At 42.0% G+C, this 12,911-nt stretch overlaps 1 protein-coding gene across 7 annotated transcripts; it reads right to left on the bottom strand.

The window, feature by feature from the left end:
- Positions 1-2,028: 2,028 nt before the first annotated feature.
- Positions 2,029-6,654, bottom strand: LOC147628292 (uncharacterized). 7 transcript variants are annotated; one of them, XM_086813379.1, is made up of 8 exons: positions 6,486-6,654; positions 6,076-6,383; positions 5,739-5,871; positions 3,939-4,059; positions 3,812-3,848; positions 3,253-3,587; positions 2,927-2,968; positions 2,029-2,624 (listed from the first exon to the last, which is right to left on the bottom strand). In XM_086813379.1, the coding sequence occupies exons 2-7, from the start codon at positions 6,325-6,327 to the stop codon at positions 2,953-2,955; spliced, it is 894 nt and encodes a 297-aa protein (XP_086669505.1). In that variant the 5' UTR covers positions 6,328-6,383; positions 6,486-6,654; the 3' UTR covers positions 2,029-2,624; positions 2,927-2,952. The 7 variants fall into 7 exon arrangements, with proteins under 7 accessions (XP_086669505.1, XP_086669506.1, XP_086669508.1 ...); XM_086813380.1 differs by having other exon boundaries at positions 2,029-2,618; XM_086813382.1 differs by having other exon boundaries at positions 3,277-3,587.
- Positions 6,655-12,911: the final 6,257 nt, after the last annotated feature.

Raw genomic sequence — 12,911 nt, 5'->3', positions numbered from 1 at the left:
AAGGACACTTTCCTAAAAAATGCTATAAATTAGCCTACCAAGGGAGAGAGAGAGAGAGAGAGAGAGACTTATACATTAATGGCAACCTATGTGCAATGCTAAAAGAAGCAAATACACAAGGCTTTCATAAAAAGATGAACATGCAATAGATATGCGACCGCTACCATAGAAGAAGCCCCAAAACATATAAAAGCATCTTCACATTAATTCTAAACATTTATTGCTTTTCTTTTGTAACACACAAAAAGTAGTTGGGGGTAACATCAAACGCTTGTTCTAGTGGTTGATGGGGTGGCTTCTAACCTGGAGGTACCAGGTTCGATCCCCAACCGGACACCCAATAGTTACCTTGCCCTCGCTTTGTAGAGAATATGAGGGGTCCTCACGGAATCCTTTGCTCCCGTCTAATAGTCGCCAAAAATTGAATAGCAATTGGGGGTGGAGACAATGGTGCAACAAAAGAGTTGGGAGCTCTACCACGAGAGTTTACATCAAGCTCACCTCTCTCCCCCCACTCCCCCCAGGGGTGGGTTAAAATAAGAGTGTGACTCCTTAAACACACACACATACACACACAAGAGATTTCTCATAGGCTGTAGCTGAGTGGTAGCGCCCACGCCTCCATAGGAGAGAGGGTGTGGACTTCAATCTACCTAAATGGCATGTAAATTGGTACCCCTTTCACATCCTTAAGAAAACACAAAAGCTAGTTCGAAGGTCAAATCACAATTAGTTACAAGTAAAAATGATTGGCGAAGTCCTCTTCTTGGAGATAAGAAATTTCATTGTCTTTCCACGAGACTCGAGCACCATTCATGTTGCGACAGTTACTCTCCCTCTAGCCCACCGACATGAACTGTCTAGGTTTGATCCATCATGTAAACACGGTAGGTATGTTCTAAGCAAGACTAAAGAGTATAATAGAAAGATAATGAGGTGCAAGAGAGGAAAGAAGTTAAAAAATTCGGAAATCAATCGCATAGTATAGAGAGTGATTAAACACAAAAGTATGTTAATAAATATTTAGCTTAAAACTAGGAAAATAATAACATAGCACAACATAAGGAAGTTAAAAATTTAGGAAATCAATACCATAGCACAGCATAGAGAGTGATTAAGCACAAAAGTATGTTAAAAAATATTAAGATAAAAACTAGCACAACATAGAGCTTAATTCTTGCGCACCCAAATCTCAACCCACTAACGGCCAGATCACACACTCACACAGCCACAATATCTTGATTGGTTCTTCCGCAACACACCATAGTCCCTAATCACTTGCTGTAACTCAAATCTAGCATTCCTTTGACCGGCTCGTCTCATACTACTGTTCACAACCATACCTGGAGGCTGGAAGAGGCGGGCCGGTGGCATGTAGAGCTATGCCCTTCGTTGTTCTTGTGTCCTTTTTATTGAAGTTGTAGGTTGGTGGTGCTTATGTGCTTTTTTGTGGTGGTAGTGTCTGTGAGTGAGATATGCTATGCCAGCGAAGTGGGCAAAAATAAAACAGCAACCCCCCTGATCAAGCATCGGATCACATAATCGTCACTCCAAAAAGCTAGAAATGGTGTTACAAATTTGTAACAAGCGCTTATTAGAACTCAAGTTACAAGTGAACTGATGCAGACACTACAAGTTACACCCAGTAACCTGATGCAGGCATCTGCAACAATACTTTTACCATGGCAGCTTAACAACAACTTGGGTCTTCCAAGTTCCGACCTCCAGGCCTTTCCCACGGCCCAGGTACCTGAACATGGGAAGTGTTTCTGCCACACATGGCCACTGTACAGTGTAAATGTGGCCAAAAATATCATAACGATGCTATCGAAATAGCTTGGGAAGCAGTGTACATTCAATGCAAGGGCAATTTGCATGGGCCGTGCCGCCGAGGGAAGACCCTGTTAGAATGCAACGGGCTTAAGTTGAAACCATTCAAGCAAGGGCTTGTGTCGTGTCTGCACAGTGCAAGCACACACACAGAGAGAGAGAGAGAGAGAGAGAGAGAGAGATTTTGAAGGCCTTCTGGATGCAGAAATGCTTTAAAATAAGAATACATAGAGAGAGGTGCTTTGGTCAGTGGTCATTATTTCTATCGAATTTGTGGTACAAATGCGCGCTCTAAAAGTTATCATTTCATGCACATGTATGGTGTAAGAGTCCTGTCTCCAATTAATAAGCTGCTGGCGAGAAACTGGAGTCCCAGAATTCTGTGTCTTTTAGGTCAAGTACCCTTGCAATCCCATGAAAATGGGTGCCCACCATCACTGACATGACGAGAGGCACGAATCACCTTGCCACGAGGAGCAGCTTTGTAGTATAGGTTAAATACATAATAATAATATTAAGAGATGTGAGATACCTGGGATCATCTCTCTCTAATGTAATCCGCGGCTGCTGTGTCGAGTGAAGAGGAACACTTGCACAGCCGCGTATGAATGACGATAACTACATCAATGCTTCATTGTGAGCTTTGCAATTTGCACCGCGTAGCGTTTATCTGTGTGAATGATCAACTTGATGGCCGCTCTGCAATAACATTGCCCGCTCTGAAGTGTTGTTGGACTGCAAGTGAAGGTATTGCGAACAGTGGGGGTAGGCTCCCGCTGCGCTCGCTTCTGTTGCTGCACGCAGTATAGCTTATTAGGTCATACACGAATGAACTGGCTAACTGCATCTAACTACACAATGCAGCTTATTAGCTAATGTATGAATGAACTGGCTATCTAACTGCGCCTAGCTACACAATGCAGAAGAAGTAATAATCATACAACTGAATGAGAAATTAGGATCGAGTTCAAGTTAAACATGGTTAGAAAGCGTGGATCTGTACAGCCTGATCTGGGCGGAAACCCAAGTATCTTGTAATTTCTTGAATTACTTGGGGACCCGGGTTTCTCTATATGTGTGTGCACTGTGTACGGACCTTGTTTCGAGGAGTCAGACAAGGCCTTAGGATGTGTGCCCACTGCCACAACAAACATGATCATGTGAGCCTAGTAATTCGTGTGTAAAAAGGGGCGACATGAACGAGAAAGATTTCAGAAAAGAGACGTTAGCCCTCAAGGCTCAGACCACCATATAAATTTTGTGTATTTGTGTGTAGTTCTCTGCACTTATTGTATTTCAGATTGACTTTAAAATGGAGACTTTAAAATTAGATGTTGGGCATTGGTTGAGAGAGAGAGAGAGAGAGAGCTGCAATGCCATCACAATTGCGGTGAATTTGAGTCCCAAGTCATTGTATTTTACGCTGGATGTGATGGAATAGGTAACTGGGGGAGCTGTAGGGGCAAGCTGGCGATGGGAGCGGCGTTGCCAGCGCCTGGATTTGAAGAGGTGCCATGCTGCATGATACTTTGAGGAACAGCACCCCCGCCTCCATAGCTACCGCTGCTGTTGCTGCTGCTACCTCCTGGCGAGGAGCTTGTGAAAGGGTAAGCCGCCCCACCACCACCAGCTGCTGCTGGTTGCAGCGGTTGCATGAACTGCATGCTGCCGTAAGGATTGTACACCATAGGGCTAGCAACGGCTCCCGCATACAACTGTGCTGAGTACTGCGCTACTCCATATGGGTTGTACACACCCTGCAATGCACAACGACATCACAATTGCATCCTTCTCATCACATGCGCGCGCGCGCGCGCGCTCTCTCTCTCTCTCTCTCTCTCTCTCTCTCTCTCTCTCTCTCTCTATATATATATATATATATATATACGCACACCCCCATCAAACCAACCTGACAACGAGACTTGAAAACGCTTACAATTACATAAAGGTTTCCTATTAGCGCCAGTAGAAATTCACACACCTGCTGATAGCCGTAGTCTTGTGAATATGGTGAGAACCTGGACAAAAGCACTCACAAAGATAGGCTAAGCATTTCTCTGCATGATTGAACGTGATAAAATGGTCTGTTGAAACAAAAAAAGACTCACCCATATATCTGGTAATTGGGGAACACGTGCTGAGGGTAGGCCGGGCTCCCAACAAATGTAGGGCCCCCAGGATGCGAGCCTGGCGAGTAAGGCGACAATACTCCTCCAATGCGGTTATTACCTGATTGCATTTTGCGAGTTCATGCATGGTAAAGGTGCCATCCAATTCCAAAGGCAACAATCAAAGTTCACACTCATAGGGAGGACAGAACTAAATCATAAACATTATGAACTAATGTCAAGTACTACTCGTGTCAACTTTCAAGTAGTATTCCTGCTACTGTAACAACAATCTGTCCCAAGTACATTCTTGTCACGGAGCAAAATGAGATGGTCACACGGAGCAAAATGAGATGGTCACAAAGAGTGACAAGTGGATGAATGTTGTGACAAAGGGCAAGAATAGTAGTATAGAGATGTCAAACTATTCTTAAAGAGCGACAAAAAAACTACCAAAGAACTTCCTATAGTTTCCTCTCCGCCCTCCCTATGTGAGCAACCTCAGAAACCCAAAGCACTTCCTATAGTTCCCTCCCTCTTCGAGCAACGTGAGAACACACATTTACTTCCTCTCCATAGTTCACCAAGCAGGAAATATGAGAAAAAACACCAAAAAATTTTGGTGTAGAAGTAATTGAACCGGAGAAAAATGATGAGGACGTGTGGCTGTATTTCTTTCAAGCGGTTAAAACTTATTGTATTTTTTCAATCAGTTCGTTTACTTTTATTGAAGATCTCAACCGACCACTTTGAGGTTTGAATATTTTGAATTTCTAATCCACTGAAGTCTAATAAGCTGAGCCCATCTTTCCCGAATATTGTTGCTCGCTAGGTAATGAAGAGGCCTCTTTTAGGGCTGGTTTCCACGCACTACTAAATCGCCAATTGGTTGCACATTTGGGGATATTTAAAATTGGGCATATTTAAATATATTTAAATGCAAGAAGACAAGGTTATCTCGACTTTGTGGAGTGGCATTTTTGAATTTGAAAAGGTTGAACTCACAACTGGTTGCCAGTTTCTCCCACCTTGGAAACCAGCCCACGAGCTACGACTAGCTATAGTATAAAGGCCTGTCTCACAAGCATAGACTCTGAGAGACAAACTTGAATATGGGAAAGTTAAGCTGTATTTGCTACGTCCTACCAAAACTTCATACGCTTGCAACACTTAGAAAAGGCCATCTAACAATTTCCTTCCACCATTCGTTAGTTTCCCTAGTTTTAGGATAGGGATATCTTTTTGTAAGCTCGCTTGAGATACTAACCCCAAATCCATTGTAAGTAAGCTTGGCAAGTATCTCAAACTTATGCAAGACTCAGCTATAAGTTTGCTCTAGACACAAAATGAATTGGGAAGTCGCAAAAAAACCTCCAAATCAGGTTAAAGGAGAATGCTTCCCTGTTTTTGGAGGACTTGACACATATAGTTGCCTCTAGACTCTATTCGTCTCTTTTGAATTCAGCAGAGAGGACCCAATGTACTACCAACTCACTTACATAAGTAACGAACAAAAGTGGTTTTGATTTTCGTGGGACTCAGCTCTAACTCGGTCATCAAGGGTAGTGGGATACAGGATGGTGCAATTTTGTAAGATTCAATGTAGCTGTAGCAGTGATTTGATTATTAAATTATTGGTACAGCTTAGGCCTTAGACTACACCGACAGGTGCGTGGGTAGCTCACAAACATACTGTAGTATTTGCTGCTGCCAACATGTGTTTCACACCCAGGGGGGTCAAAGCAAAACAAACGAAACACTAATATTGATTTGGGATTTGCGTGGGCTATGGTTTCTTACCATGGAGAGAAGTGGTCGGACGAGAGCGCTGGGCACCCAAAGAAGCCAGATTGCAGTTCGCTTTCCGGCCATCGATCATCGGAGTTGCATCCAAGCACGCTCTCCTCGCACCCTCGGGTTCACGAAAGGTCACCTAGAAAATTTAACGCAGAAGTTTAGATTAGCCCTTCCTCTCTAAACATCCACTCGGCAAAAATGTGCGTAATCAAGGCATTAATTGAGTGGAGAATCCTTGCCAAGAATGGACTGCATAATCCCTAACGCGACTTAAGGCCGGGGGGGGGGTGGGAGAGAGAGAGAGAGAGAGAGAGAGAGAGAGAGAGAGAGAAACTCGCACAAATCCATAGCCTTTGGAGCGGCCTGTGTTTTTGTCCACGATGACAACTGCTTCTAGGATCTCTCCATACTGCTCGAAGTGGCGACGCAAGGTGTCCCTCTGAGTCTCCCATGCCAGGCCTCCTACAAAAACCTTGGTGTAGGTGGTGTCTCCAAACTGATGGTTGCTATTCATCGCACTACCAACAGCTCCCGGTGCTGCTCTTTCTGTTGCAGCAGCGGTTGTTTGAGCTAAGCCGCCACCCTCTCCCATGAACCCCCCAGCTCGAGTCTTCGATATTACTAGCTAGCCTGCCTTCTGTTGACAACCTGAGAAAGCAAAAGAATTGTAAATGTTTCAATCCGTCGCCTTATCACAAGCAATACAAAGCTAGCTCTCTCTGTTTGTGCATGGACAGGAGGCAAGCTTACACGCAGAGAGAGCTGCTCTAGACAGGAGCAGCCCTCGATCTTGGCAAGCTCCAGCGCTCTACTACGTTTACAGAAGAGGCCAGATCTTCACAGGGTCTCCGCGACGGCTTCTCAAGATCTGCTTAGATGTCGTAAACCACCTTGCAACCGATCACGCTGTATGACACTAATGCACAGGGTAAGGGCAACAAAATAAAAAGATAGATAGGAAATGGATGACAGGCTGGCATCCTGGCACGACGTGGCCAACGTGGCTGCCTAATCAGCGTCACGGAATCACCCGCACCTCCATTGTAAGCAACGGCACGGACATCTCCACCACCACGTCATCACCCGGCCCGAACCACGTCCCTGCAGGGACCAGATGGCTAGCTGGCCACGTGGACAAGGTGCTCCAGACGTGGCAAGTAGCAAAAAGAGAGCGAATCTGAAAAGGCGGCCTGGTGCCGGGTATCGAGGCTGGCACCGGCCGGCTGATCACTTTTGGCCACTGGGTACGTTACCGGGCCTACTGCCACCTGTCAGGGGCCCACTCAGTCAAAAGATAAAGTCCAAGTTTGTGGGTGTGAAATCGTGAACGATCCCTTCCCCGCCGGACTGACTCTCTTCTCCACTTACGCTAACTCGTCAGAGGGCCATGTGCCGATGCTCCCGCCGCCAACACACATGAGGCCTGCCCCCCTAATTACCCTTATTACACACCGATTTGACGATGCCATTAATCTCGATGCCCCCATGTGAGCTCCATTCACTTCTACCCTGACATCCAAAGCTCAACCGTTATTAGCCTCGCAGCCCATCATCAATGATCATTATCTCCTCTTACATTTAGACCTCAGCACAGTGAGGAAAAGCACCTTGAACAGATAAATTTTCTCCTCAATGATAACGAGTCCTCTATTTTTTTTCTGGGGAAGTAAATATATATAGTATGAACCAAGAAAAACCTTTACAAAAAGTTCAAAGACGCCCTTCCTCTGGCCATACCCAGATCTTTCACATTATAGTAAGTCCCACCTATCCTTCTGCGACATCTCGAGAGGCCCTTGGCCATGTCGATTTCAAGATCTTTCACATTACAAGCTTGCATAATAAGCCCCACCTATCCTCTCCCCAAACAAAAGAAGACTGCCCCAAGAAATGCGGCACCCTATTGATGGGTTTGGTGAAATATAACAAGTTTTTTTGTACTTCAATGTAATTATTGATAGGGTATTTTAAAATTTTGCAAGTATTTTATGGCCAAAATGCTAAAAAACGGGTGTGACACCTATAAAAAAAACTATGTTTGCACCCATGGCTCCTCACTAAATTTTGTTGAGTGTGTCCAATGCAAGGTTGCAAATTTCAGCTCTCCTTGCACCGTGGCTCCTAGAATCCGAAGAGCCTACTAACTCACAAGCCTAGCATGGTCTACATTTACCTATTTTGCTAATATGATTATTTATGTATGAAACCATAGCTTGTAGTGTATTTTTCCTAGTTGAAATTAGAAAATCTCAATTGAATTTTGGCATATGCTTTATTTCCAAGGGACATAATTCATACATTTTCTAAATTTTTTGTATTGAAACCTGACTACTTCGAAGCATTGCCTTTATTTTGATTGGTTGGGAAAGCACTATCTTAAACTTTCACTCCTCCTTGTGAAAAAGCAAGCTACAACTAGATAGCACCTTTCCCCACATTGCATAGCCCTCAAAAAGAGCAATGAAATGACATGTCTACTATGATAAAATAAAGAGAATTTCAAGGCAAAGTGTAAAAGAAAAGAAATCACATGTTTTTCTCATGTTGGGGATCTATGCTCAAAATTTACCGTTCAATCTTGACTATAAACACAAGACTCCAACTCCATGGAATCTTCACAATCTAGTCTTATATGCATGAGATTGTAATTTCCTATCGCATCTTTCATATCTCTTGTTCTTAAGTTGTACACCACTAGTCATGAAAGCCTTACTATACTTCTTGTTTGAGTTGCTTACCACTGGCATGTACCAACCTAGTGGTTAGTGCCTAACCACCATCAATCTCATGCTTTTTGCAAAATCTTTGTCATAGAAATATAATGGTCACAAAATTGTCACAGTACGAAATTGTGCCACTCTTACTTATGTAGATACATTTCATAACAATAGTTGATCAAAACGCGTGTCCTCTTTTGTGTGTGTGCGCGCGCGTGTGCGTGCGTGATAAACAACATCTTCTACATCTAAGAGTAAGCTCCAATATCGTAACTAAAGATGCTTAATAGAAAAATCAATTTGCAAAGAAAGGTGCTTAACAACCACTAAAAGGTGCCTAGCAGAAATTTCACTATTCAAAAAAAAATTAAGGCAAATAAGCCTTGTCTAAGATGAAGTGAAGTGAAGTGGATGTTAGAACAAGATCAAATTTGTCAAGAAAAAAGCACAAACTAGTATAGAGATCAATAAGTTGAAACGTTTTTGAAAAAGAGCTAGCCAATAAATTTAAAATTGGTTCAATGAAGACAAGGAGTATGAGCTAGGGCACAAGATCAAGATATAATATATAGCAATACAAGTAAAATTTGGGATATAAATTACATATGCACCCCCATCATCAATAATGCATTCACTATAATTAGGAAACTCAAGTTCGTAAATGGCATAAAGTCATGGATAGCAAAGGAGAATGCCATACTAGCATAGCTCTAATTAAAGGAATAAAGATTGGAGCATTAGGAGGGCCTAGCATCCCCCAAAAAAGGGCCTCCTTTTTCCCCCTCTAGATTTTTCTCTCTCCTACTCTAATAGGAGATTGCCATTTCAACACTTATGGAGTCGAGAATCTACACTATGCTTAGTGTATTCACTCTAATAAAACTTTAGTAAATTTAACAAATCCTACAGTATGTCTTAGTTGAAACATTTCATGCTATAAGGAAACTTATTATTAGCACCTTCTCTAAGTCAACATTTAATGTTGTAAGGATACTTATTATTGTCACCTTCTCTAAGAAAACTCAATGAGTCTGGCCCTGTGGTTCACCTTATGTCACATAGGCCGTAACGCCTGTGACCGCCGGACGGCGCTCCGACTGAGGCGTTGACGCTAAAGCCCCGTCTGGCCATCCACCAGGGTTCAGTGGGAGAGGACACCCATGCGGAGTCATGGGCGGCCAAGCTAGTGTGGACGGTAGGCCACACACTATATAGCCTGGTGGGGGATGAGGGGCAATCCTCATTCTTCCTCTATGGCTGGGTGGTGAGCCAGAGGCCGAGCCAGAGGTCATCCCCTCTTGTGGTAATGCCCGTAGTGGTGTTACGATAATCTAACACCTTAGCTGGCACATTCAATAATGTAAGGACACTTATTATTAGTGCATTCTCTAGTTCTCTTTTTTTTTAAACATAATTTTTATTTCATGCATTTATTCTTGTTGCCTTTATTCTATTATCTTCTCTATGTATACCATTGACCAAGGTTCCTTTGGTATCTTTACATGCAATGTTGAACTACAACCACATTCTAATATACAAAGTATCTTGGGCTCTCTCTGCATAAGTTTTGAAGCAACTATAAGTATCTATCTACTTATGAAATATTTTGACCTACAAAATTCAAAACTTTTTTGATATATAGTGAAATATATCCTTATAATTTGAACTATGAAATTCAAAACTTTTTTGATATATAGTGAAATATATCCTTTTGGGTTTCTCTTCTGATTTAACAAAATATTTTCCATTAGACTATTATGAGTCAAAAATTATAGTAAGTATAGCTAGCTTATCTATTGTTCTATTTGGAGTGTTTCATAAGGAGTTTTGTACAAATAGTGATATTCTTTTACAAGAACTTTTGGAGTAATTTGTAATTGAGTAGAGAACGAGTTTTCTAGAAATAGTAATATTCTTTTACAAGAAGTGGTTAGCTCTTAGATCTTATAAAGTTATTTTCCTACCAAGTTGTATCAATCAATAGTAGGTGGTTCTTTACACTTATATATATGCCTTCTATTTACATTTTTATCAACAGAGGATTATTTACGTATAGCTCAAAATACATTGTTTCTCCCAATGCCTCTACAAATAGAGAGTCTTCCTAATTTTGATCTCGCTTCTATTATTAATTGAGATTTTCTAGGCAATGCTACGATAGCTTCTTTAAAAAACAAGATAGTCTTGGATATTCACAAGTTTATGAAGTTTGGGAGAAAGCCGACTAAAGTTTTCATAGGTCATCCCACTTTATGTTTTACAGCATGTTTCAATGGTGCCAGTATGCTGATGACAAAGATAATGTGGTTGTGCACAATGAGGGATAACGATTTGGATATTGTTTATTAACCACTCTGTTAGTTAAGATGGCTTTACCTACCTATGCTTTGCCATCTTACTTGCTGGAACGGGCACTCATCTTGTAAAATAGAATCAGAACATATGAAGCAACCTTACCTTGTGCTTCATGTCAAATATGGAAAGTCTACACGCTTGCTTGAGAGTAGTAATAGAGTTTTAAGTTTGGCTAGCCTAGTGTGAAAACTAATCACTTGTATATAAGTCAGATTTCAAAATAAGCAAGACACAATTATTTCCTTGTAAGCTCTCCTCTTCTTTACTCTTTATTACGTGCTTTATTGAATCTTGCATGCTTGATGGATGCTTGCTAGATAGGATTGTTTGTAGGTTTTTTGCTTGCATTAGCTTTATTTTCTCCCCCACCTTTTGTGAGAGAGAACCATCATGAAGGACCGTCTCTATTTGCCTCCATCTAGGCGCAGAGGGACCTCCCTTCACACCGTCAGGGCAGTAAGGAGAATTCTGATGTGATAATGGAGTGAGGACACGAGCTAGCACACCCACATCGAGAAGTTACAATTGTGGCTTTAAGACAAAACCCAATGAAACCAGGGATTTCATTGACATAATTACGTAAACGATAACACATTAATAACTCTTGTTATTAACTCTCACACATTACGTTAATAATGCTTATACTCACATTAATCTTTTAGAACTTGTTGAGCAAGTAATCCAACCGAGGTTCATCCATATCCCACTGGCCCGCCGGGATATGCAAAAAGCTTGGTGAGAATTTTAAATACCCTGCCGGGGTTTCTGCATAGCTTGGTAGACCCGCTGGACTATGCAAAACCCTGACGGGGTATTTCCCATTTTATAAGCATGGCCCAACTCATGTTATTATATGGGAAAATCGCATGGGGAGTGCATCTTAGTGCTGGGCATTGTTAAAAGCATGGATTGAGCTCTTTTAATTACACATTACACACTAATCTACTCTAATGACATTGCTAATCTAAGGTGGATAGAAATGAAGGAGACTCATTGTGAGTGTGTGTAAATTAAGATTAGACTCAAGTTCAATTACGTTACAAGATGGAAACTTGTACATAAAAAGACTAAAGATGTTGTGCTTGTATTCCATTGCTTGAAATGTCCCCCTTTTATATGAGGAGAGTACAACTTGGGATAATTCTCACTTGGTGATGTGGCTTCTCACACTCACTCCATACTTTCCTTGTGCTCCATTGCACCATATTTCTCGACACACCCTTGGTGCCATATTTTAAAAAAAAAAATACTCAAGGTGGTCGGATGTTAGTTACAATTTCCCACACCCCCCTTGGGTGCAACTTTGGTTGCTCTCAAGTGGTCAGATGCGGTTTGTTTTTACTCTTCCTCCCTCTGTATATATCCCTCTGTATATACTCGGCTACTTTGGTACCATGAATTTTAGCTTGACTGCATCATATGGCCTCAAAGGCTTATTATAGCACACTTTTTGTAGAGAGTAGTTTTATGTGGCCTACTGCACCTCCCAATAGAACTCCACACATTCACAATCGGAAGGAGAAATAGACAACAACCATCGTGGGGTACTTACCAATGCTTCGAGCTCACGTCCCTTGAGGCTCCCCAAGCTTGCTTTTGGAAACTCCAATCCTCCAATCTCCACCTTCACTTTGTCATCGCCCACGAAGTCGCTCACACCACAATGCAAGACAATCGTCTTCTCACTCTCCCACACATAAGCATAGAAGAGGCACATGCACTAGAGTAAACTTTCTCTCTCTCTCTCTCTCTCATACACAAGACAAGACAATAGATCTCATAGCACAAAGGGGGATTGTGCATTTCCATTATGAGAAATTGCCTTATATATACAACTAGCCCTTACTCACACTTGGGCACCCAAAACTTACTAACTAAAGCCTTGGCTGGCCAGTATCTCATAATGTACAACCTTTATAGTGCCTTTACATAACACTTATTGATGTCCTCAAATGGAGGAGCATCTTTGTTAATCCAAAATGGGATTTACATCCCCCCTACCTGATGTAGGTTCTATTCTCAGAACCTTTACCTAGGTTAAAAGACTTGGTCGCCGAACTCATGTCTATAGAAGTTTTGGCGTGATTAAAGCCTTTTGAGGGGT

Source organism: Cibotium barometz, chromosome 19 (genome assembly GCF_041138505.1).
Source record: "Cibotium barometz isolate CiBa-2024 chromosome 19, ASM4113850v1, whole genome shotgun sequence".
In the NCBI taxonomy this organism is placed as follows: domain Eukaryota; kingdom Viridiplantae; phylum Streptophyta; class Polypodiopsida; order Cyatheales; family Cibotiaceae; genus Cibotium; species Cibotium barometz.
Note: the sequence above shows the minus strand (reverse complement) of the source record. Positions and strands in the feature narration are given on the sequence as shown.